At 38.2% G+C, this 23139-nt stretch overlaps 1 protein-coding gene across 4 annotated transcripts; it reads right to left on the bottom strand.

Annotated features, from left to right (window-relative positions):
• Positions 1-6298: 6298 nt before the first annotated feature.
• st8sia5 (ST8 alpha-N-acetyl-neuraminide alpha-2,8-sialyltransferase 5) lies at positions 6299-21122 on the bottom strand. Of its 4 annotated transcripts, XM_062434728.1 has the most exons (9): positions 20977-21122; positions 15354-15461; positions 14963-15055; positions 11434-11526; positions 9447-9533; positions 8993-9137; positions 8695-8807; positions 7016-7108; positions 6299-6910 (listed from the first exon to the last, which is right to left on the bottom strand). In XM_062434728.1, the coding sequence occupies exons 1-9, from the start codon at positions 21120-21122 to the stop codon at positions 6448-6450; spliced, it is 1341 nt and encodes a 446-aa protein (XP_062290712.1). In that variant the 3' UTR covers positions 6299-6447. The 4 variants fall into 4 exon arrangements, with proteins under 4 accessions (XP_062290712.1, XP_062290713.1, XP_062290714.1 ...); XM_062434729.1 differs by lacking the exon at positions 14963-15055 and having other exon boundaries at positions 20977-21107; XM_062434730.1 differs by lacking the exons at positions 14963-15055; positions 15354-15461.
• Positions 21123-23139: the final 2017 nt, after the last annotated feature.

The following is a 23139-nucleotide window of genomic DNA, read 5'->3' as shown; positions in this document are numbered from 1 at the left end:
TCGACGAAAACTCAAAAGGGTTTTAGTCTAGTTTTAGTCAAGAAAAAATAAGTGTGGTCTTTTAACAAATTAATTTAGGTCAATAAGTATTGGAGATTGCTGTTGGGCAGTGTCACACATAAGTTGTGAAAATAGCAGCAGATCTATAAGTTCAACACTTGCAGATCTGCTATTTTCACAAATAATAACAATAATAAAGGAATGGTTTTAGACATATAAGGTTTCCACCCAACGGCAAATTTCTGATCTAAGGATTGTGTATTAAAAATATATAAAAAATATCCTTGTGGCGAGCCTTAAGGTGCCGCTTAAAGTTGGTCGTATTTTTTCCGCCTACTTTGTGGCCACATTTGTCACCGTCTTCATTCACAATACACTCTGTTTTATTATCTGCTGGGTTATATTTAAAATACATCCATATGTCGTCTCTGCGTTTGCGACCACCGAGCCCGTTTTGAAACTGCCGCCGCCATCATGGTCCATTGTCTGATGAGTAACAACAGTGTGACGTGTTGAGCACGTTGTGCGCTGTACGCCAGGTGGTGGGCGTGACCAAACAAGGATAGACTGCAGCAGCCAGACTGTAGGCAGCAGCAGATACTTTTTAGGTTTTAATTGACACACACAATAAGGAGAAATATCATGCATTTTAAACGTCTGACAGATCACCCACTAACATTTTCGTCCATTCTCGTATCGTCAACGAAAACTCACACACGTCTCGTCATGTTTTCGTCATCAGAGAGCTATGTTTATCTCGTCACCGTCTCGTTATCGTCATGAAAAAAAGTGGCGTCAACGAAATGATTTCGTCATCGTTGACGAAAACAACACTGGTGTGCATGTGCATTGTCTTGGTCATCAATATTGTAGTGCACGTTCGCGGAGGTGGAGGGGAAGGGAGTGCGGGGGTGGGACATAGGAGGGAGGAGGGGTTGTTGCTGTTCTAGTTTTTTCAATGTGCTGTGTGAAATGCAAGAAAGGTAAGAGTAGCTTTAATCTATGACTAAAGTGTTCCTGAGTGAATTTAACTTTTAGTTTAACCTAAAAAAGGGAGGGATTGTTTTAATCTAATGAATGTGTGACCTCACCCTAGTAGGCCTTGTTGCGTCTTGGGTGTCTGCTTCTCTCCGGAAAAAAGAACCCTAATGTTCAAATTGGTCTTTGTGAGTTGTGGAATTGAACGCAAAAAAGCTGTATTGTCAGGAGGGCTATCGCAAAGGGTTAATGTGTGACTTTCAGTGCACCCTCAGTAAATGGATCCGACCCACTCAAAAACTTGGAGGATCAATTTGAATAATCTCAACTGCATTGACTGAACAGATTCCTGTGTAGAGAAATGCAACTTTTATTTTTATTTTTAAACTGTTTCAACCACTTCACATCCTTTTATCAATTTCAGTGATTTATCTCACTGCTACTGCTAGCTATTTCAACCATTTATTACATTTAATTATTCAACCATTTACTTTGAGCTAACATCACTTCTAGCATATTTTTTCATCCATTCATCACTTTTATTCATCCATTTACCCTTACTTTTGGCTGATGTTATTTTTATTTCTAGTTGTTTCAACCATTTATCCATGCATTTTTATTAATCTAATTGAACTATCATTGCTAGCTAACTGTTTACTTTTAGCTAGGCTATTCAACCATTTCTCATTAATTTTAGTGTTATCGTCACTTTTTGCTGTTTCAACCATTTATCCATACATTACATCCGTCTATTTTAACTATTTATCCCCTGTTAGCTATCTATTTTAACTATTTACCCATTACTTGCTATGTCTAAAATTACTATTTACTATTACTATTTTAGCTATTACAACCATTTATCTATTTTAGCTAGTTGTTAGCTTATTTGCTCTCTTTCTAGTACCTACATGCTCTCAATCAACATCGGGTATTATAGGCACGCCCGCCGATAGGGGGGGACAATGGTCCTGTTGTCCCGGGCCCAGGGTAGGGGGGGGGGGGGGGCATGAACTGGGCCCACATTAAATTATGGAATAGTTTTTCAAAATAGGCCTATTTGTGGAAAAAAATTGTAATATTTGAGTTAAATAAAAGCTTTTAATTGTTTTCTTCCAAATTGCTCTTGAAATAGTGGTCAAGAACCACCCCACCCCCAACACAAAAATGGTTTGGCCACTGATCAAAACTTGATGTTGTCATTTGAAGTTCAGTAGCTAAAAATGCCCGGTCAGCCCAAGTCCGGTGCTCAGAAAAGTAAAGAAAAGAGAAGAAGAAAATAGAGGCCTTAGAGATTTTCCAAACAAATATTTAAAAAAAGGTGGTGACGGTGAAGCTGGAACTAGTAAAGTCAACGTAGAGCAAGGTAAGAAACAGCGCAGCCTTGTAACGTAACCTAACAGGTCAGCTCTAATGTTAACGTCCATTAGCTTGTATAAAAGCCTGACACAACACGTTATCTTTGACAGAAACAGTTGAGTTTGGTAGCTCCGTCAGAGAGGAGAGAGATCCAGCTGCAGTCAGGTGACCGAGAGAGTGATGCGGGAGAGCTGCCCCGCAACGGAGGGACAGAGTCAAGCTACCGGTGAGAGAGAAGAGAAAGAGAGTCACAGTGGAGCGGGAGGGGCTCGCTGCCCCGTCAGAGAGTCTGAGCAGGATGGATCAGAGACTGATCAGACATTTAATTTCAGCGATCCTGCATTATAGCCAACTAAAATGACCGAGTCTGTTAGAGAAGGAGTAGGAAGAGCAGAGGAGAGGCCGTGTTGGGGAGACTTAAACTACATGTAATTGAACTACATAGCTTAACTACAATTAGCTGTAACTTGCTGGTAGTTAAACTACATTCATATGTTGTGCTGCGTCAAGTATTTCAAATACTTTTCTGGGTCATTTTTTGTAGTTAAACTACTCAATTTACAAACTACAATTTTGGCAATAACATGAAATTTTTTAAAGATTTTGTTGGCATAGACGCCTTTATTTAGCAGCGTATATGGCATGTGCTCTAACCACTCGACCAACTGCACATGAAATATTTTTTATTAAAAAAAGACCTATATAATATACATTCTATTTTACCATTATTGTGTTCCAGAACTCTCTTTGAAAAAGGGCATGAATCATGACATGCCAACATTGTTGTTCAAGACACACCGATCTAGAATATGTCTACCTCTTTGTATTTTTTATTACATTTTTTGTTGACTGATTTACATTTCTGATTTACAAGTGGGTATTGGGTATTTTAATTTTCTCTTTATATTACCCAACATATCTATAGATTACCCAACATTTCTATGGTGAACCTACAGTATGTTGACCAGCTTTTTTTTCTTTAAAAAAATAAAACTGAGTTGAGAGGCATATTTCTGCTGGCATGTGAATTTTTTATAGGCTATTATATTTAGTTTCATATACACCACATGCTGATTTATTTAATGCTGAGTTAAATGAGTATAATAAGTATAAGTAGTTGCTAAAGCTTCTTTTTTTAGCTGTAGTTTTACAAACTACATTTCTCCAGGGGTAGAAATGTAGTTTGTTCAAACCACTGTCAGGCTGAACTACATGTAGTTTTACAAGCTACGCTTGCAAAGTAGCTTCCCCAACACTGAGGAGAGGAGAGGAAGAGGAGAGGAAAAGCAAGGGAAAAGGAGAGATCCAGGTGTGTGGGGGCCCATCTAAGATTAGCTCGTCCCGGGCCCAGGCAAGACTGTCAGCTGGCCTGATTATAGGTGACAGATGTTTTAATCAAATTATAATTTCTAGTAACAGTTAACTAAGTGAAGATTTACACTAAATTTAAACCAGTGGATTTGTTGTGTATAGCTGAAGAACCGACTGACAAATCTAACGTTAGCTTGCCAACATATGACCAGTTACCGAAGCCGAAAAGAGTATTCCCTCTCAGAGCAAACTGCATGTACTTTTTAAATAATTCAGGAATGCAGAGATGAATAAAACCAAGTTAGACATTCACAAAGGATGAGCAATAATGTTTACTTTATCTTTTGGCTCCTAAAACTGTTATATTTAGAAGTTATGTTAAAGCTTGTGTTGCTACAGTGACTTCTTGTTTACATAGTTGGTTGCTTATTGGGCCTTATTGCCACAAATAATTCTCAGCAACAGATTTGCACATTTACCAGATATTACAAGTGTTAATAGTTTAATCTGATTCAGTAAATCACTACTTAAACTAGTATTTACTAAAAACAGCTGGTGCAATCCAGTTCTGTATGACTACAGTTTGGAATAACTATATTAAATATAATGCCAAATTTCAGCATAAATCTTCAATCGCTTCCCTGATGGTAATACTTATTTTGAGTGGATTCATTAACTTGTCTTGTGCTTGCAAAACAGGCTTGAAAATGAAGATCTCCATAGATACAACTCACAGGACCTGCCACTGAGAAGTCACAGCCATCCTTCGCTGAGTCAGTCTGTCTGAGGACACTGACACCAGCCACTACTTAATAATTGAAGTGTTGACAGTCGCTTTGCTTAAGGAGCTAATTGGAGCAGACAAACCAGAGGTTAACTGGCCTGTAATGAGACAGTTAATTTGCTTTCTCTATGACCCTCAGCAAGCAGAAGAGTGTGGTAAGTGCACAGTGCACCAAAAAGTCTGGATGTTACATAAATCTGTCTGCAAATATATTTATATTTATCCAGACACACACAAAAATAATTAATCCACAAACATACAAGTGAGAAAATCCAAACAAATTTATTTACAAACACCATACCAGTATAAAGAATGATTCAGAGTCGGTAAAGAAGCACTGTGTTATACATTACCTCCATTCAGTAATTCAGTACACAAACCAGCTTTATTCCTTTTCCATTCTTGATTCAGTTGTGTATGCACAACAGTTTTTTTGGTGTTCATATTTGCTTAACTCATAAGTACGTTTAAATCTTATTAGCAATCAAATATAAATGAAAAAAAGGACAAGTGCACAGTAGAGCTTCAACAGAGGAATGATAAAATATGAAATTACAGTTGTGGTATTTCTCTCTTGAAACATTTAAACAAAAAAAATGAACAAGAAAAATGTCTTTCCAGTTATCAAATGCACAATGCTCAAATGCATGAGTGCAAACTGAATGTTCACAGTTCAAAGGGGAAGGTGAAGTAATACAGTAGTAGTAAAAGTGTTTTAGTACTTCACAAAGGGGCAGCAACCGTCATTCTTGCATCTAGAATCAATGCAAACTGCATCCACTATAATACAATTCTACTGGACGAATCCATTCATCTTTTGTGTGAAAAGGTTTGTGTAAATATTTCCAAAAGCACTGTGAGCCTCAGTAGAGGCTTAAGTGTAAACATATTTCAGTGATCATTGAAGCAGGCACACACAAAGCTAAGTATAGAGCAAAGTCATGCAGAGCATTACATGATTATGGAGTTTACAGGGAGTAAGACTTCACTAATTCAATAGAATATGCACGTGGATTTTTTTTACCTTAGAGTCTTAAATTACTTTTGATTTTAGAGAGAAACTAATATTAAATTTGGAGTTAATATATTTGTAGATTAGCAAAACACATGGGTGCATTGCATATCATATACAGTAGAGGGTTTTGATATCATAAGGCAGCATGGCTTAAGACATGAATGACAACAAGAGGCTGGGTGACTCAACAGTGCTGTTTCTTTACATATTGGACAGCCTTGAATGTTTGCTGAGGTGGTGTCATTGCACATTTTTTATCTGGCTTTTGTCCAAAAGAAAACCAAAAAAACAAACATCCTCACCTCCTCTCACCCTTTTTCAACAGAAATGTAAGAGGAAATTTTCAAATGGGAGAGAAAGGCCACTGAAAACAGGCCATTTCAATAGAGTTTAAAATATTCACCCAGTGAATGGTGAATAGGGAATAGATTACAAAAGTAGACAACTGGATGTTACTTTTTATGTTTTTTTCCATATTTGCTTAATATCAAGGTTCAGGCTTTGTTTTACACAAACATTAAAAGCTGCCACACCAACAGAGTGTCCAAGATAAAGAGATAAGAAGAGAGGGATTGAGGGGTCACAAGACACCCACCGTGGCCCTGTTTCAGCGTACATATCTGTGCAACATTGGGTAGAAAACAACACCTCTGTACAGCAGAGCCACTAGAAAACTTCACAGAAACAACATCACTATGAAGACCACTTTTCACATTAAAAACAAGCATCCTATGGTCAGAGAGTCAGAGATAACCATAGTGATTTGATTGGCTGTGATAAACAACACATCGAAAAGAGAAATGTGTTGGCAATTAAAGAAAGCTACCTTCAACGTGTCGTAGAAGTAGTGACAGCAAGGAAGTGTACACTTCGAAGGCCAACTCTCTTTTTTTTAATAGGGAAGAAATAGTGAACTGTGTCATTCACTGAAATAAAAGACAACAAAAAAACAAAGTAAAAAGTGAAATGTTGAACTTTCACGTTAAATCAAAGGAATGAGGGATCACGTGCACTGCCCTGTGTGTACATTAATGATCCCACGAGTATGCATGTGAATGAAGTTGAAAATTTCATGGGGCATCGCGTGGAAGCCCGGCCGTGGCTTGACGTTGTCGTAGTAATGGTGAGTGATGAAGATGCCAGAGGGGTTCATGGGGAATGCCCAGAAACCGTAGAGGTGGACTTCCTCACACATCTCTAATGCTGCTGTGACGAGCATCAGGCCGCTGCTAAGGCGCTTGGCCCGGACGCCCTGCACCGCCCAGAAACGCTGCACGTTGAGCAGGTACTGTGGGTGGAAGAAGAACACGCCTCTCTGTGAGTCGAAGTCATCCAGCATATACTTGACTCTGAAAGATACATCAGTGTTGCGGGTGTTGTAGAAGGCAGGGAGAACCACTGACGAGTTCTCATAATTCTGGAGTACTTCATAAAATGGTTTCCGCCATTTCTCCAGCTTCTGAAACCTGTAGTGCAGAGGACAGGAGACATGAGATAAAAGAAGCCAGAAAAGAAGATAACTAAAGAGACCGAGAGATCTAATTTCTCTCTCTGACCCATAAATACAGTACCTCTCAGTAATAATGCTTGGATTTATTGTCACCAGATCTGTTTTAGTGCCAACATCAGCTGAGTACTTCTCATTAATGGGTGGTATGTTGCATCTGCGACAAAGAAAACAAACTGTTACTATTATAGAAATTCAAATGCATTTGATGTGACATTTTAAAATAGGCATGCTTGTGAGGCATAATGTAGAGCTGCACAATTAATCATATAGTTGCAATAAGGAGTTGGTCATCAACAATTAATTAATTTTGAAGCAGTGTGCATGTGGTTGTATTAAAAGTGATACTCTATATCAAGTGTTTGGAGGGTGGTGTGTTTCTTTAAGCCTTTCCACAACCTAAGACACAAGAGAAAAAGCTCTAATATAAACCGCAAATATTAGTGTCTTGCCAGTTGGCTTACAACCCACAGTAGTACCAAGTATTACCTCCGAGGCAAGGAGCGCTTCATAATGCATTATGTTGTGGTGTTAGCATATCCACTGTGTAGTATTTCTCTACTGTGCAGAAGTTGGTCCTGGATGCTACTTTTTTTAAAGTTTAGGTAAGGTTAGTGGCCCTGTCCTGCTCTGTATTGGATTTAGGCAATTTTCCATTCCTGCAACCCCAGCCTAACTCATTATCCAAGACAGCATTAAAGCGATGGTTCGGCATAATTTCGACCTAGCGTCATATGCACCATGACGTCTATCTAACCACCCACTCCGTTTTTTTTTCCATTTTGTCGCAAACTGGTGGAGTAAGAGCCATCAGCCGAATGGCTTAGTACAGGCGCTAACGGACTCTGCTGCTACAGCTAAAGCTGTAAACATCGTCGAAATCTCGCGCGATAACTGGAATCCTGTGTGGTCGCGCGAGATCCCCGCACAGATCTCTAGATGTGCTGTGAGGGGGTCTCGCACGACCACACAGGATTTCAGATGTTTACAGCTTTAGCAGTAGCAGCAGAGTAAAAGCCATCAGGTAAGTGTTTATTAACATAAACACTTACCTGATCGATGGTTCGATCGAAATTACGCCGAACCATCGCTTTAAATTCACCATTAATTAGTCCTCCTCTTATGGCTTTTCTCTTGTAACAATAAAGGTGAAACATACAGTTCGAAAATATAAACAATAAAGAAAAGAGGAAAGGAGGGACAGAGAAGGGAAAACTCCTGTTGGGACCGTGATAAACCATGAATGATAATCCTAATCCCTTAAGTATGTTGTTTTTTGGCGTGACTACCCCCAAAGCAATGGAAAAATGCCATAGTGTTAGCAGAGCAGTGAATTTGGATGCGATCGATGGAAACCGAGCATTCAGAGCAGTCTGAAGTTGGGATTATTTCATTGTATGTTTACCTAATTATTTGATACTTTGGCCATCTTTAGTATGTTGTATTATGTATATGACTGAAAATAAGGAAAAGTATAATAAGTGTCATTTACCTACAGAGGCAATGCGCAAAAGTAATGTCAGTGGATTTTCTATGAAGGGCTAAATCTTTTGTATGTGACTGAATGCTGTGTTGACATTATTACTAAGTGGGATATTTTTAAGTGCAACAGAACCAATCTGTTTCCCAAAATGACTGCATAATCATAATAAATACTTACAATCTTAATAGTGAGTAAAATAATTATGATGATCATTGTGCAGCCCTCACTTAACAAACACTGAAAGATTATATTCTGTATACCTAAACACAAAATCTGCTGAGTCAATTTCCTTTCCACATTTGCTGTTCTTGATGATGCCGCCGTTTCCAATGACAGCACATTTCTTGTACTGTGATTTGGAATACGGCATATCCTGAATGAGACATACATGTTTTGGTTAATTTCAGAAAAAATAAGACAGCTTTTTAAATCAAATAGTTCTCATCGTGGGCTTAATACGTAAATTAATGGGCTATAAACATGGCAAGCACTGAAACAAGAACATTAAAGTTTGCAATGCTTATACATGTGTTAATCACTAGCAGGTGATGAACTTACATCTGGGAACATCTTGAAGACCTCAGTGGTGATGGGAAGGATGCCACTGGTGTCCACTTCATATCTCAACTTGGTCCCTGCAGGAGTGTTCCTCTTGGTGGTGAACAAAAAGGAAGGAGCATTACAGCAGCGAGATAGAGACATCCTTTAAATGGACACCAGAGAAAGCCAAGCGTTAGTTTAATCATAAAAGACTTCATGTCAGCATCAAGACCAACGTGTTATGTTTTGTTGACATCAGCTTGGGATCTGACAGACCCTACTGCTATATGTGTAAATATAATATTGAATGCAAAATCAAGTAATTTGTTTTTTTTTTATCTGTCTGACTCCAGGTTTAGGGCAGTTGGGTTAAAAAGGACTAAATGCACTTCAAAGGGAAAAAACTATAGGTGTAGTTTGCAAACTGAAGTCATGTGTGAGATTTCTTTTGTTGAGGTTGAATCATGCTTACTTGAAGTTGCTGGTCTCCTCTTTGCTCTGCTCCCACCTGCACACCTGCAGGTTTCTCCATCTCTCAAACAGCTCTGAGGTTTTCACCCTGGCAGACAGGCAGAGAGACCTGACGCATGAGGAAGGATACCCATGGCTGTGTTTTTTCTGATTAACCATGTTTCTACAAGGGTAGTAGATTGAAGAGGCATCATAAAAATGACTCAAAAAAGCACAAACAAGGGGGGGAAAATGGAGCAGAAAATTGCAGTGGTTACTCTGTGATGGCTGCGCTGATGAAAATTCGATCTCGACTCGTTATCACAAAGATAGTGGCTTCATCTAGCCTGTCTGTAAATAGCTGTCCTTGAACTGACATTTCCTTGGAGATGATTGGGAGATGTGATTTGCTCTGGGCGGCACCACTACTCTTTGACTGTCTGGCAAAGTGACAGCATCTGTTCTAAAGCCACGGTCAGAGTGGCTCATGGCCCTTCGCCAAGAGCCTAGAATGCATTTGACAGTAAAGTCTAACAGAAAGACTGAGGAACATTCACAAAATGCCACTGGACAATGTTGACTTTCATATACGAGGAAGCGATACTTTTCAAATGGCTGTTAGCACAAGTAGCTCATTGAGGAGTGTAAGGAATCATGCCAAATAATCTACTGCATTAGATTACAGCATTCTTTCCTTTAGTTTTCCTTTGTTTTTGGTATATTGCGTTATTTGTTTTGTTTGTTTTCTATATAATCACAGTTTTTGTCACTTGGTTACTTAATGACTATAAAGAAAGACCAAAAACTGTCAGATTACCTCTTGTCCACGCATGGTCACACATTCAATTTAGATTAATCTCTCCCTAATTTATCTCAACAGCTTCGTATGTTTAATGAGGTGGTCTTTATTTCTAACACGTTACTCATCACAGAAGAATATCTGGAAATGTATGTAAAATCTGCACTACAGCTTTAATAAGCAGGCTCTAGATATGATATGCTGTAAATTATGATTATAATAGAAATGTTTGTGAGCAGAAAGTCTGCACTATCATCAACACAAATGCCAAATTGCAACAATAGTCAGTAATTACCATAATTGAACTGGATTTTAAATGTCATGCTTAGTGTAAGATATTAACTGAATGGTTGAGCTTTAAAATAATACAAATTATGAATACTTCCACGCCACATACTATTCTGTAACATTTTGTGGTGATTTTAGTTAAAGTGGAAGCAATGTTGGTCCACCACTTTGGTCAAGACTGAAAAAATGACTTGCCATTACCATTCAATTTTGTACAAATGTTCATGGTCCCCAGAGGGTGAAATAACTAATGGATTGTCCTGAAATTCAGTAGATATTTATGTCCACTGCTGAATATATTGCAATGAGTTCTTATTAGTTTTTATCGGTCGCCATCATAAGGTCAAAATTTTAATTTGTCCAATACTTTTGCTTATGACCAAATACTTGAATGACATTCCCATCAGTCTCAGCTTAACTTTGTGTTGAGAGCAAATTAGTAAATGTTAACAGGTGACACTGACATGGTGAACTTATACATTATACCGACTCAACAATAACATTTTAGCATTATCGTTGTGATGATGTTAGAGTACTGATGATGTTTGCATTTAGCTCAAATCACACTGTCAAATTACAGTATCATACAGCCACTCTTGATCATGGTTATATGTTCTCTTCTTATTTAGCCTTTTGTGGATGTATGAAGAAAATCCCCCAACCTCACAATGAACTCAAAATGTAGTGTCGTTAAGCACCAATGTGAGAAAGTGTTTTACTTTTTTTTTTGCAGACAAAATCGTAAATGCTATCACAGAAGGTCCCACGGCTAATATTTTTGGTTGGTATGAAGGATTAAAGTGATCTTTCATATTTGTCTTCTCAAACCTGCAGGATATAAAAAAAAAAAAAAAAAAAAAAATCTCATCCTAAATAAGGGTGTTGACCACAAGTGTTGGCTTTGTCATAAAAGAACACTCACATTGTCAGGACTTTGACATCCATAATCTCCTGTCTGAGCTCCCTGCATGCAGTGGAGTTGTAGTCAAAGGAGCCATCATAGTTTTCCAAATACCTGGAGGGATACACATAGTCAACTGGCTAATCCAAACACAGGGGGAAAAAACCACACACAACAACATAATTAACAACAAACAGAGAAACTAAAATGCAACATAATGTGTTGAAAGGACACAATAAAGCAAAATATCTTATATTTACTACACAATGTCTATTGCTTGACTTTATGAAACACTAGAATATAAGTATAGCATTGTGGGCTGACAAATAACAGAAGTGATGCATCTGATTTCAGGCGTCACAAACAGGATATACTGTTACTGTACACTGTTTATTGGACACTTGCACCAGATTCTAATACATCTTAGTCTAAACCAATGTGAAATGTTAAGTGAAGGAAATTAAAAACTTATTTAACTGCTTATGATAAAAAATTACATGATTTAATAATACTATTCTGTGATTATACATTCATATATGTGTGTGTACTGTATACTAATTTAGATCAGAAACAGAAAATAATCATCTGTCTGAAATAGTCTGAAAGGGAAACAGGGTTGATTCTGGGGCAAAGTTTGATAAAATAGCAGATTAGATGGCTAGAGTAGTGTTGAGTCTTGTGGATATGAGTATGAGAGTGTCTATGCTTTTGTATGAGGCAGTTAAAGTATTTATATACTATATTCATACATTTTATATACTACAATAATACATTTATAACTGAAAGTATTACTGTTCGACAGCCGTGATCACTGCATAAAGTAGTGCATAAAAGTAATCATAACAGAGAAGGAATAACTATTAGAACATTTTCAATTTAAAAGAAACAGATACATTTATTTAACATATACAGTATAAAATAATCACTACACTGAAAATGGCAACATTAATCATAAGTACACGAAAATAATGTCTTCAGTCTGGTGGTGAGACTATGTTTTGATGGATTTGACAAAGTGGAAAGGATTCATAATTGTTTCTAAAATTCATATCAATATGTTAATAAGTTGCCATTTTTTGTGCACTGATGCCTCATTTCATACAGCATAACATTGTATTTACGTGCAATCAAGAGTGCAGTCTGGATAAAATGTGTGTGTGCGTGAGTGTTTTGGGATGGAGTGGAGGTGGTTAGGATGGAGGTTGAAAAAGGGAGAAGAAGGAAACCACCAGTGTATCATTGGTATCTTTGTTTACATGGGGCTTTAATAATGTTGGACAGAGAAAAGAGATTTTTCATTGGGCCTCAAAAAATGACAATAAGCTGAGTTTTATCTAATTTTCCTAATTTGGCTTTCTGATACTGATACTGATACTACTTATAGTTCATGTGAATGTGAAGTGTAGGCTATTTGACTGATGGAGTGGTTCTGTTTAATGGTTAAGATGTTTGAGACTTTTCAGACTGTATGTTTTAGAAGATATAACACAGTCTTCCTTTTACAAATGAAATGATAAATTCTTTAGCTATAAAACAAAGTCTTTTTCATTTCATTACAATCAGGATTTCTGTTGCTGCAGCTTTTCTTGGTCTTGTATGACCAACAAACTTTAGATAGATGATGTCTAATTGACATTAATGAATATGTTCACTGACTTCATGATTCTTCTTCTAATTATGCTCCTTTTACATGGCATGATGTTATTATCATTAAATCAACTGACTCAAGAGAATCATGTGAAATGAAGGCAAATGTAGTGCAGTTATCTTGTAATTACCGTTAGTGACCACAGCGGCCGCTGTTCAGCAAAAGTTACGCAGTATCTTTTGCTTGATGGATCCTATAGACCAAAAGGTTACTTGATTTTATCTAAATTCTGAACAAAGATTTTTTTTTATTTGTTTTTTTTTTACCATATTCAATTAAATGCCTTACTTGAAGAGACACACATCATTACACATAACAAAAACATATTCAAATACATTGGTTCAGTTTGCTGGATTCTGGTTTTGTAACACCATTTGACTGATGACCAAAATAACAGCTCTGATATATAACTATACCAATGTTTTCCAATTACATGCAAATACAACATTGTTTCAATATAATCTAATAGTCCAATAATCTATCTTTGCTACATTGGCATGAGACAATAAGAAGGCACTAAAATGTGAGACATTTATAGCCAAATTATTTTGTCAATTGTAAACCCATCTCACACCCAGAGAGCTGCTCTATTTATTCCCAATCTATAATTTTCCTTTTAGGTTTGGGCATAGAGCCATACCATAAAGTAGTCCCTTGCTGGCTACATTAAAATAAAACCAGTGTTGTATAAATAAAGATATTGATCCACAATATCTGTGGCTACCAACTGAAGCTTACTTTTCGTTTTTGTAATCATCATTGTAATACATTCCCTTTCTGAGCTTTAACATTTTTAAATTTACATGTACTGTATGAAACTGAGGGATTGAGAACACCTGAGGGATGGCGAGATTTAATGCCAAAATGGCAGGAATCATAATGTGTGTCTTGAATGAAAGTTGAGGTATTTGTCAGGATGAGATGGATGTTATTATAATATGTTACATGTGGCTTTGGAGGAAAAATGAGATAATTTTTTAGGGAAAAAAACCCAATAATGAGAGTAAAAGAACACAGCGAGCAATACAATGGATGGATGCATTAAAAGAACAAGATGCAGGGATGAAATCGTACAAATAAGGAGCAATGAAACTGGTTGTCTACATCCACCTGATGATGCAGTGTATTTCTGAGATTTTACTAAGAGCAGCATCTGTCTCAATACATTTAGCCCTTTGAATAGACCTGCTTATGTTTGTTTTAGCTAAGATGATGAAACCTTTGCAAGTGTTCTCTGTTCTCTTCTAGAAAAGTAAGAGAGTAATTCATTTAATGGGATGAATTTCATCTCTACGGCATCTTAGATTAGCTGTACAATGCTGGTTCAAAACCAACCCAGGATTAGAAAAAGTAAGTAACCAGCATTTTACCACAGATACCGACATCTACTGCTCAGTGCATTGAGGAGTTGGAGCTTTGGGGAGGGGCAAAATCTGGCACGTTCCTGTCTTCTTGTAACAAGAAAAGTAAAGTAGGAAATCCAGGTCGCAGAGAGAGACAATGCAGATGTGAGAAGGGGAGATAGGGCAAGCAGAGAGAAGTGTCCACACTATGTACATGGCATACACACAGAGCTGTGCAGGACACATGACACACAGGTTGAGGAGAACAAGGCATTTGGAGATGGGTGCTGGATGGGACACAGAGGTACAAGGAGAAGCCAGTACATCAACAGGAGACCGTGGTTCAACCAGCTTCTGAAGAGAGGGGGAGGGAGGGGGGATGGGATTTAGGGAGCTGGGGTCGAGGTGGACTGGATTAGACAACATACAAGAGAAAATCTGAAGTGCAACCACGAGTGAAAGAAATATGAGAGTTTATACCTTTCAGACTAATGAAAAAGAAAAAGAAGCATTCTTGGGTTTCTGTGAGAATACTAATAATGCCATCAAACTGGCCTACCTTTGAGAGCGTTTGTTCTTCTTAATATCGGCTAGGCAGGGTGTGACTATTACGGAGCTCTGTGAATCTGGCTGAAAATTCTGACGGAAACATCTGTCAACATGCAGACACGTTAAGTTAGAGTTAAATATGTGATTAAGCCCTGTGACATCACCACCCCTGCTAACTTCCTAAACCTTCATAGTTCAAAACAAGTAGAGAGAAGAAAAAAGAGTAAATGTCTGTGTTTTCTACAGCATCTGAGCAGAATGGTGGGTATACCAGCGACCCAGTCCACGCATGCAGGGCTGGGTCGTCACACTAGAATGGATTTGAAACTTATGTTCTCTTTCACTCTATCTCACTCTCTTTTCTTAGAGGTGTTGTGCAGTCAGTCACGCTGGAAAGGTACCTTTTCCTTCCATTTCTGGCAGGCTTCAGAGATCCATCATCCGAGAAATTAACGGGACCGGTCCAATTTCCTGTCTCGTCCCCTTTGAGTCGGCTAAACTGTTGCGCACTAGTAAGAAAATGAGTCAGTTTATTTGGGATTTATTGTCCTTATTGTGCAAATGTCAAACACATACAACCAAGCCCATGTGTTCACTCACAAAAGTCAAATATGCACACACACACATACACATTAAGAGGGACCAGCTTTTTGGCTCAAGAAAAACAGTCAAATATGACACCAAACATGGTTAGAAGGAATTTTTGGTCAATGAAACCATTGTTTGAATATCTAATTTATGCCCCTCTGGGCTATTGCCACTATCCAGAGTGTGATACAAACACTCAGAACTTGCAATATTGGCTTGTAGCAGTGTTAGACTTGTAATTCAATATATTAAAGTCAAAGTGATTTAAGGCATGAACAATAATCGGTGCCAATGTTGCTGACGAGGAGATGCCAACACATTTTGCCAAGTGTAGATACTATAAAGGGAGCTTTGAGGGAGAATTGTCCAGTCTGAGAAAATAACCCTAGTGATGTCATCAGGGGGTCATCTTAAATTGGACTTGGAGACTCTAAATTATGCATTATGGGAACTGTAGGATCCAGTGTTCTTGGGCCTTGTAACTTGACTGAAAGCCAGGGCCTCTGCTGCTTTGATTTCAACCATTTTCTTTCTTTAATCTGTCTCTTGTTAATCTTAATACTAAATAATGGAAATGCCCCTTTTGAAGACCACAGTGAATTTATCAGAAGAGGCCATTTGGTGCAGGTGGTTTTTCGATATACGGGTGTTATAAATTCATTCTGCATAAACCCAACTAATTCTACAGAGATAAGTGGCATCTGTGTGTGCGGAGTCTGTTTACAGTAAACTACAGAGTGATCTGCTTTGAAAACGTACACAATATCAAGGCTAAAACATATTTAATTTGGAAATGTATGACTGGCTTTATCTATCTCATGAATAAAGCAAAATTAACTGTGTGTTAGTCTGTCTTTCAGCACTTTCAGCTTCCCTACACTGTCTGTGACTCTCAGTCCCAAGACCATTTGTTCCTTCTGAACCACATATATCTTTAAAAGAGGCCACAGATATATCGTTTTAATTTAAATAGAGGCTAAGTAACATCTTAAAACAGCTGGGCACTGTAGCTTTTCTCAAATGTTACTTAAACAGGGGTGAATTGTCTCTAACCCTAACCCTGGTTGGGGACTACTTTCTGCTAAAGATTTGGTGCTTTAGCAGTGTTTACCACAGCAGGCAGTGTAGGTGAGATGGATTTAAAATAAACTACAGTGCCCAGGTTCATGGTAATGAAGCAACATGTCATCCAGGGCAACAATGTGTCTCACTGATGTATTTATAATAGAGTTTGGACAACAATGCAGCTCTATGGCACAGACGAATATGATATACAAGAGTTTGGATACACAGACAATACGTTTTGGTCTTTTAATGGGATTTGTCAGCCTGGCATCATAGTCTAGAGCCTCTCAGTTAATTTTTGATTTGTTTGTTTGTTGAAGGCTAAGGATTTGTTGACTATAATAAAAATATGAAATATGACTGAACTTATCCTCCAAAAATCTACAGTTGTTACATCTTCCTTTCTGAACAGACTTTTCATTTTCCATACATCCGAAGATTCATGGCTGTAGAACCTCGCCTATTATCTGACTGATTATTATGCAAGTATTCATGTGTGACTAATTTCTGTGAGTGCTCTGTGGGTGTTGCGCTAAATTCAGTGGTGAGATTGAACCTAAAGAGCCTTTCTGTGTGCATTATGTGATGGAGCATTCATCATCGGGTACTCATGTCAATACTGCTCTGCAAGCACATTTGGCTTTTCTGAGAGCCACTTTAACATCTCAGTCATGCTCTGCAGCTGGTTACCCTGAAGAACAAAACACAGTAAAACCAGGCACATTTTTGCATCGGTTCAGGATGTATGCCGGAAATAGGACATATTTCTATTACACAAACAGAAAAAATTATCAAAACAGCATAATTTAATCTCTTATACCATTATCTTACACAGATCTTATTCATCACCAAAACACTATGCCTATTGAGGACTGATCTAAAATGCAGTGGGTCGATCAATAGTGCACACAAATCATAAAAAATTGATATTTTCTAATGCTGTGGCTACCAGTGAACCACTGCACAAGCTCTAGAGACTATTTCTGACTCACAAAGCCTTGAATACAAACAGTAACAGCCCATTTATCGCTCAGTGACTCAGTTAGACTGATCTGAGAATTAGATCAGACAAACAACAGGCACAAAGTTGCTTTGTGTGTTGTGTTGCATTGATTCAGATGTCCATTTAGGGCACTCCAGGGGTACTTCTGTATCGACTGAGATTCCTCAAGATAGGGAGATACTTCTCTTTGATTGTCCAAACAGGAAATGAATGTGATTTATGAAAACAGATTCAATTTCCATTCACATCTCTTTCTTATTTCCCCTCTCATTAACTTTAAACAGAGAATTGCTCCTGTAAAGTGTTGTAATGTATACACTTTGGACAAATACTGTATGTCCAGCAAAATGTACAGTACAGCTTTGGTAACTTCATGTAGACACTAAAACAAAAATAAAGAAAGCTGCCTTACTGTGGAGCTCTGGAGATACAACATAATGCATCAAGAAAGGCTCAATTCTTAAACAGAGTCACATGTACAAATCAGTGCTGAAGTGATTAGTTAATTGAAAAATTAATTAGGCAAGGGCGGACTAATTGAATAACCGTTTGAGTCATTTATCGAGCACAAATGCCAAACATTTGCTGGAATTTTTTACTTTCTTCTTTGTTGTAAAATCTTGTTGTAAAATCTCCTTTTTGCTTTTGGACAGTTGAAAACGAGCAATTTGAAAATGTCACCTCGACAACTGTGATGGTAATGTACAACTTTTCTGTGTATTTTATAGATTTAACAATTCATCTAACAAATAATCAACAGATTAAGCGATAATGATGGAAATCATTAGTTTCAAAGGCACCATATTTTTGGATGGTTACTAACGAACGTGCTACAATCTTGGGCCCTTGGTGCCATCCTCTCTGGCTGGAAGTATTTTTAGATCACCCTCTTCAAGTCAAAGAGAGTTGAAAGTTAATGTATCTCCCTTTACAAAAGTGTGTCACTCACTGTGATTATTTAATAGTTCCTGCACTGCCATTTTACAATCCCACATCCTCCACCACATCATCCTTCATGATGCCAGTGGGTGCTGGTAGGGGGGTGATTCATGTGAAGCCATTATGTGACTCAACAAAATGGCAAGATTCATGGCCAGATTGTCACAACAGTACAATAATATTCCTGGTTTAGTTTGACTTCAGTGGGTATGTCCTCATACATCTAGAGGAGGAACCTGTGACCTCCACAGTGGGATTTGATGTAAGATTCATGAACCTGTCCTTTACTTCTTAAGGTACGTGTTCACAATTTTCTAAGTCTGTCTTAAAAAAACAGTCTGTAATCATTCCTCCTGTTCATATTGAGCATTAAAATATCCTCTCCAAATGCTCTTGCAATGTAAGAGATAGAGGCTGAAATCCACTGTCCTTGTTTTTTTAGAAAACAGCAGTCTGAGTTAGTCAAATATAGCAGATATCTTTCAAGGTTACAGTCTTTTTTCAGTAAATATTTCCCTCTTTTGTGTCTTGACAGACGGTGTTTTCCCTCGCAGATGTAGTAATAGAGTAGTAATACAAAGAGGGAATCTGGCACATATCTTTGAAAGATATGGATTTAATTTAACTCATTTGGACAGCTGAAGCCTCACACTAGCTTCAAATAAACTTTTAAATACATCTTGGCAATGGCTGTGGGAGTTTTCCCCATCACTTACAAAGGGCATCATGAGGAGATCTTTTAATGGTCAGTATGAACAGGAAGAATGATTACAGCAAGAAATGTGTCAGTGTTCATTTGGACACCTGACTATTGTTTTATGGCAGATTTGATCAACAGTGAACCCATCCTTTTAGCTTTCTCTCAATCTAAGCATCCAAATTCGTCCTCTGGGCCTCAACGCCAATTTGCGGAGATGCTTTTTCTGTGACGCCCTGAAACACAAGAGACGCATGATGAACACCCTGCCAACATATTCTCAGGCTGGGTGAGGCGTGGACAACGATTCCTGATTGTTTACGCCTGGGCAGGTAGCATAAGGTGACATTTTCATCCTCCTCTCCCTCGCTGCAAACACACACACACACACACACACACACACACACAAACACATTAATTTCATCGGCCTCTCTCCCCCACTCATCTTCTTCCTCTCACTCTCTCCCCCACTTGCACTGAGGTGTGTGTGCAGACAGACTGTAGCAAAATGGCTGCCGCTGAGCCCACTGGTTTCTGTTGTGTGACTTGTTCCCTCTCTCTCCTAGGGCTGAGCGCTAGGAGAAAAAGTAAGGGCACAGGCAAAGAAGGTGCGCGTGTCGGGTCTGAATTCATGCATCCCGCCGCAGAGGTCAGGATGCCATGAATCCACATAGAGTATTGTTAAACCAGCCCAGCAGGGTGGCAGGGGAGGGGTTAGCTGTGGGGAGCTTTGAGATTGCAGCACATGTATGTTTGCTTTGGAGTAAACATACATGAGCTGTCTGTAAAATATCTAGAGGTGGAGGAGGGGTAAGATTTTCCTTTGTAAGGAGTGAGATTTGGTGTTCGTCAGGACATTTTTTAAACCACCTAAAGATAAAACATCCCGGCTTCTCAACATCTGCTCGTCTCACACTGAAATTTGTCTCAAAATGAAAAAGAAGGGATCCTGCAATTTAGTTTAAGGTTTTAAATGGGCCTAAATGGTTAAGATACAAAACTAGACTTCCAACCAGGGACCTGCATGAAGGACATATACTGTAGACTGTTAACTGTTGCAGAGGTATTATAAAACAGGCTCTGCAGTGGCTGCATGTGCACTGACTGCAGCCTGTTAAAAAAATAATTTATTTATCAGGGACCAATAAGAAATACACATCATCTTTGACACGTTGCTGTCTGTAATCATCATCAGCTCCAATAGCTTTCAGTTGCATTATGATAACTTGATGCCTCTGTAAGATGTAGGCTACGACCAGTCAAGAAGGCTGAAACGGAAAATCAAATAAAGATCTTTGGAAAAAGAAAGGGAAAACATTACCATACACAGCTGGAGCACTGTGTATGGTATGAATGTGATGCTTCATTTTCAGAAAATATCAAAAAAACAAATCCAATGGAAATTGTTTCTATGCCACTGGGAAAAAAGATGGATGGTTAATTGCTATTGTTCTTTCCAGCCATTAAAGCTTGTTTCCCCCCATGCATGCATCCCGACATGTATAGGCTAGCTCATCCTCCATATATACAGAACCATTTATGAATTTATCTTTCACCATTCAGTCATTAATTGAGTAGCAATAAGCCTAACACAAAACAGCTATGAAGGCATGCTTATGAAGGCTGAATATTATCATTACAGTGAGGCCTGAGCTATAATTGCCTTTTTTTTTAAAAATATATATATATATATATCAATGACGATCAAACAGAAATAATAATCAGCACTTACCTCTTGATGTAGTTCTTGCCATAGAGAATCTGCTGTAATAGTGTGACGAGTCCAAATGCGCAAATAAATATGAAACAAAGAGATCGGTTGCCGAGTATATCTTTACCCGACGACGGGTCGGCGTATCCCATTCTTCGGCGCAGCATCCAGGTCCAACAGTGACACCCGATTAGGTGTCTCTCTCCGCTGCATTCAGGACCAGGCACACAGTGGTATTGTACCCGCTGGACTGGACATCGTCCCTCACCTTCCTAGGCTATGTTAATGCTCTCATGCCACAGCATCATTGACTAAGAAGCATTGCAATTTGTCGCCAATGTGATCTCAATTGCAAACCATTAATTGGCCCGTATCCAAATCTGCCAGAATAAATTATATAGATGAATATAATTTGCAATCAGACGAGATGAAAATCATGACATGTCCCGAGGGGAAATTCCTGATTTCTATCGGATATCGAAGCGCTGCTCGTCGACGAGGTGCAGCCGCTCGGTCGAGGAGGAAAGCGATGCAGATTACCCCAAATAAAGCGCTCAAAAAAGGCGATTTGTCTACAATAAATCCCGGAATGTTTCAATCAGATAAAGCAAATGGATAGATGCCAAGCGCGCTTTCTTGAATTCAAATTACCGATGCGAGCTGTCAGCGACAAAAAAAACAACACATCGTTAATGCTTCATCTCAAATCTGAGCAAAGCTGCGTGACTGAAATATAAAAGGAGGAGGATGCGCCTTTTCTCAGCCTGGCAGCCAGGGGCGCGCCGAGTCTCATTCAGCCGCTCCTTACTCAGCCAAAGCCCAAGGTCACGCTCTCCTTTTCAAGGATGCACTTAATTTTAGATGTGAAGATTACATCAAGTTAGAATTCATTGTCATTTCTGCAGTTCTTATAGGGTTGCAGCTAGAGTACAAAATTAGCACCAGTCACCAGCCAAAAGCTGTAAAATACGTGCTTCACTCATAACCCAATAAACAACATATAAGTATAGTGAGTGGCTGGTAAAATTTGAACATTAACTATTCATTTGGCTTGTTTGCAATAAAGTAAAGTGTGCATCCTGGTTGCCACACTAATGCACATGAGCTCGTTTTGGCTCGATCACAGTTTGCTATTTTCATACTACCTATAATAGGCCTAAGCATTTTATTCATAGGAGTTTCCTACGAATTTCACAAAGGATGTTCTGCTCTACGTTAATGACACTTATCTTGTGTTCAGGAATTCCCTGTTTAACATAATTGAAGTTAATTTGTGTCCCCCACTATTCTTTCCACTGTTAATTAAGTTTTCAAACCTTAATTGACAGCAACATTGTGGAGAGCTGGACTCTAATGCCATCATCACAGCACTACTCTGTGAGCCAGTGGATCTTCCTTAGGATGTGGCTGATAACTGTATTAGTGGGATTTGATTTCAGTCAGTGTCCACTTTTACAACTGTTTGATCATGTCATCGTCATCAATCAACTATTATAGGCAGTGGTGCATTGGTACCCTTCTAGCAACAGGGTCCAAGGTGTACAGAAGAGGAAATGTTTAAGTTCTGACAATACAGTCAAAATTGTGAGAATAAAGGTTTGGCCCCAATTCTTCTCCATATAGCACTGTAAAAAAGTCCCTCAATGATAGTCTATGTATAACTTCATTTTTAAAAGTATATTTCACCCAATAAATTAATTTCCTATTCTTTTTGTGTTTGTTTAAGTTACACATAAATAAAAAAGTAAGACTATAAGTAATGCATTACTCTGAATGAAAAATAAAGTGTTGAAGACTTTATAAAGACACTGGACTATGAAGGTGTTCTAGCAAGCTGCATTTTGTAAACTGAGGTCTGATGATCTTGTATTTAAATTGTTTCAATGTTGTTTCAATGTTTCATATGTTTTAAGATAAGATACACCAAAAGACATTATATGATTATGGTGCTCTAAGCTATATGAGGTGAGAAGTTCTGGAGTTACATCATTATTTTAAATATTAAAACATTTGAACATTAAAATAATTCAACATAATAAATAATAATACATGTTGGAAACAAATAGCCCTCTTTTCTTTTTTGTTAAATTTATGGCAATGCTAACTAGATATTTGAACTGGATTAGATCTTAAACATAGAAAATTGGCCCTGAACTCATCAATCAATCAATCAATCAATCTTTA

The sequence above is a fragment of the Scomber scombrus genome, chromosome 15 (assembly GCF_963691925.1).
Source record: "Scomber scombrus chromosome 15, fScoSco1.1, whole genome shotgun sequence".
NCBI classification, from domain to species: Eukaryota; Metazoa; Chordata; class Actinopteri; order Scombriformes; family Scombridae; genus Scomber; species Scomber scombrus.
Note: the sequence above shows the minus strand (reverse complement) of the source record. Positions and strands in the feature narration are given on the sequence as shown.

Bases quoted from the DNA above. Each gene is read 5' to 3' on its own strand.
- st8sia5 (XM_062434728.1), bottom strand. From the start codon at position 21,122: ATGCTGCGCCGAAGAATGGGATACGCCGACCCGTCGTCGGGTAAAGAT. The intron at 15,462-20,976 runs GTAAGTGCTGAT...TTTTCTTACTAG, and splicing joins GGCAAGAACTACATCAAGAG to TGCGCAACAGTTTAGCCGAC. The intron at 9,138-9,446 runs GTAAGCATGATT...GTCCATTTAAAG, and splicing joins GAGGAGACCAGCAACTTCAA to GATGTCTCTATCTCGCTGCT.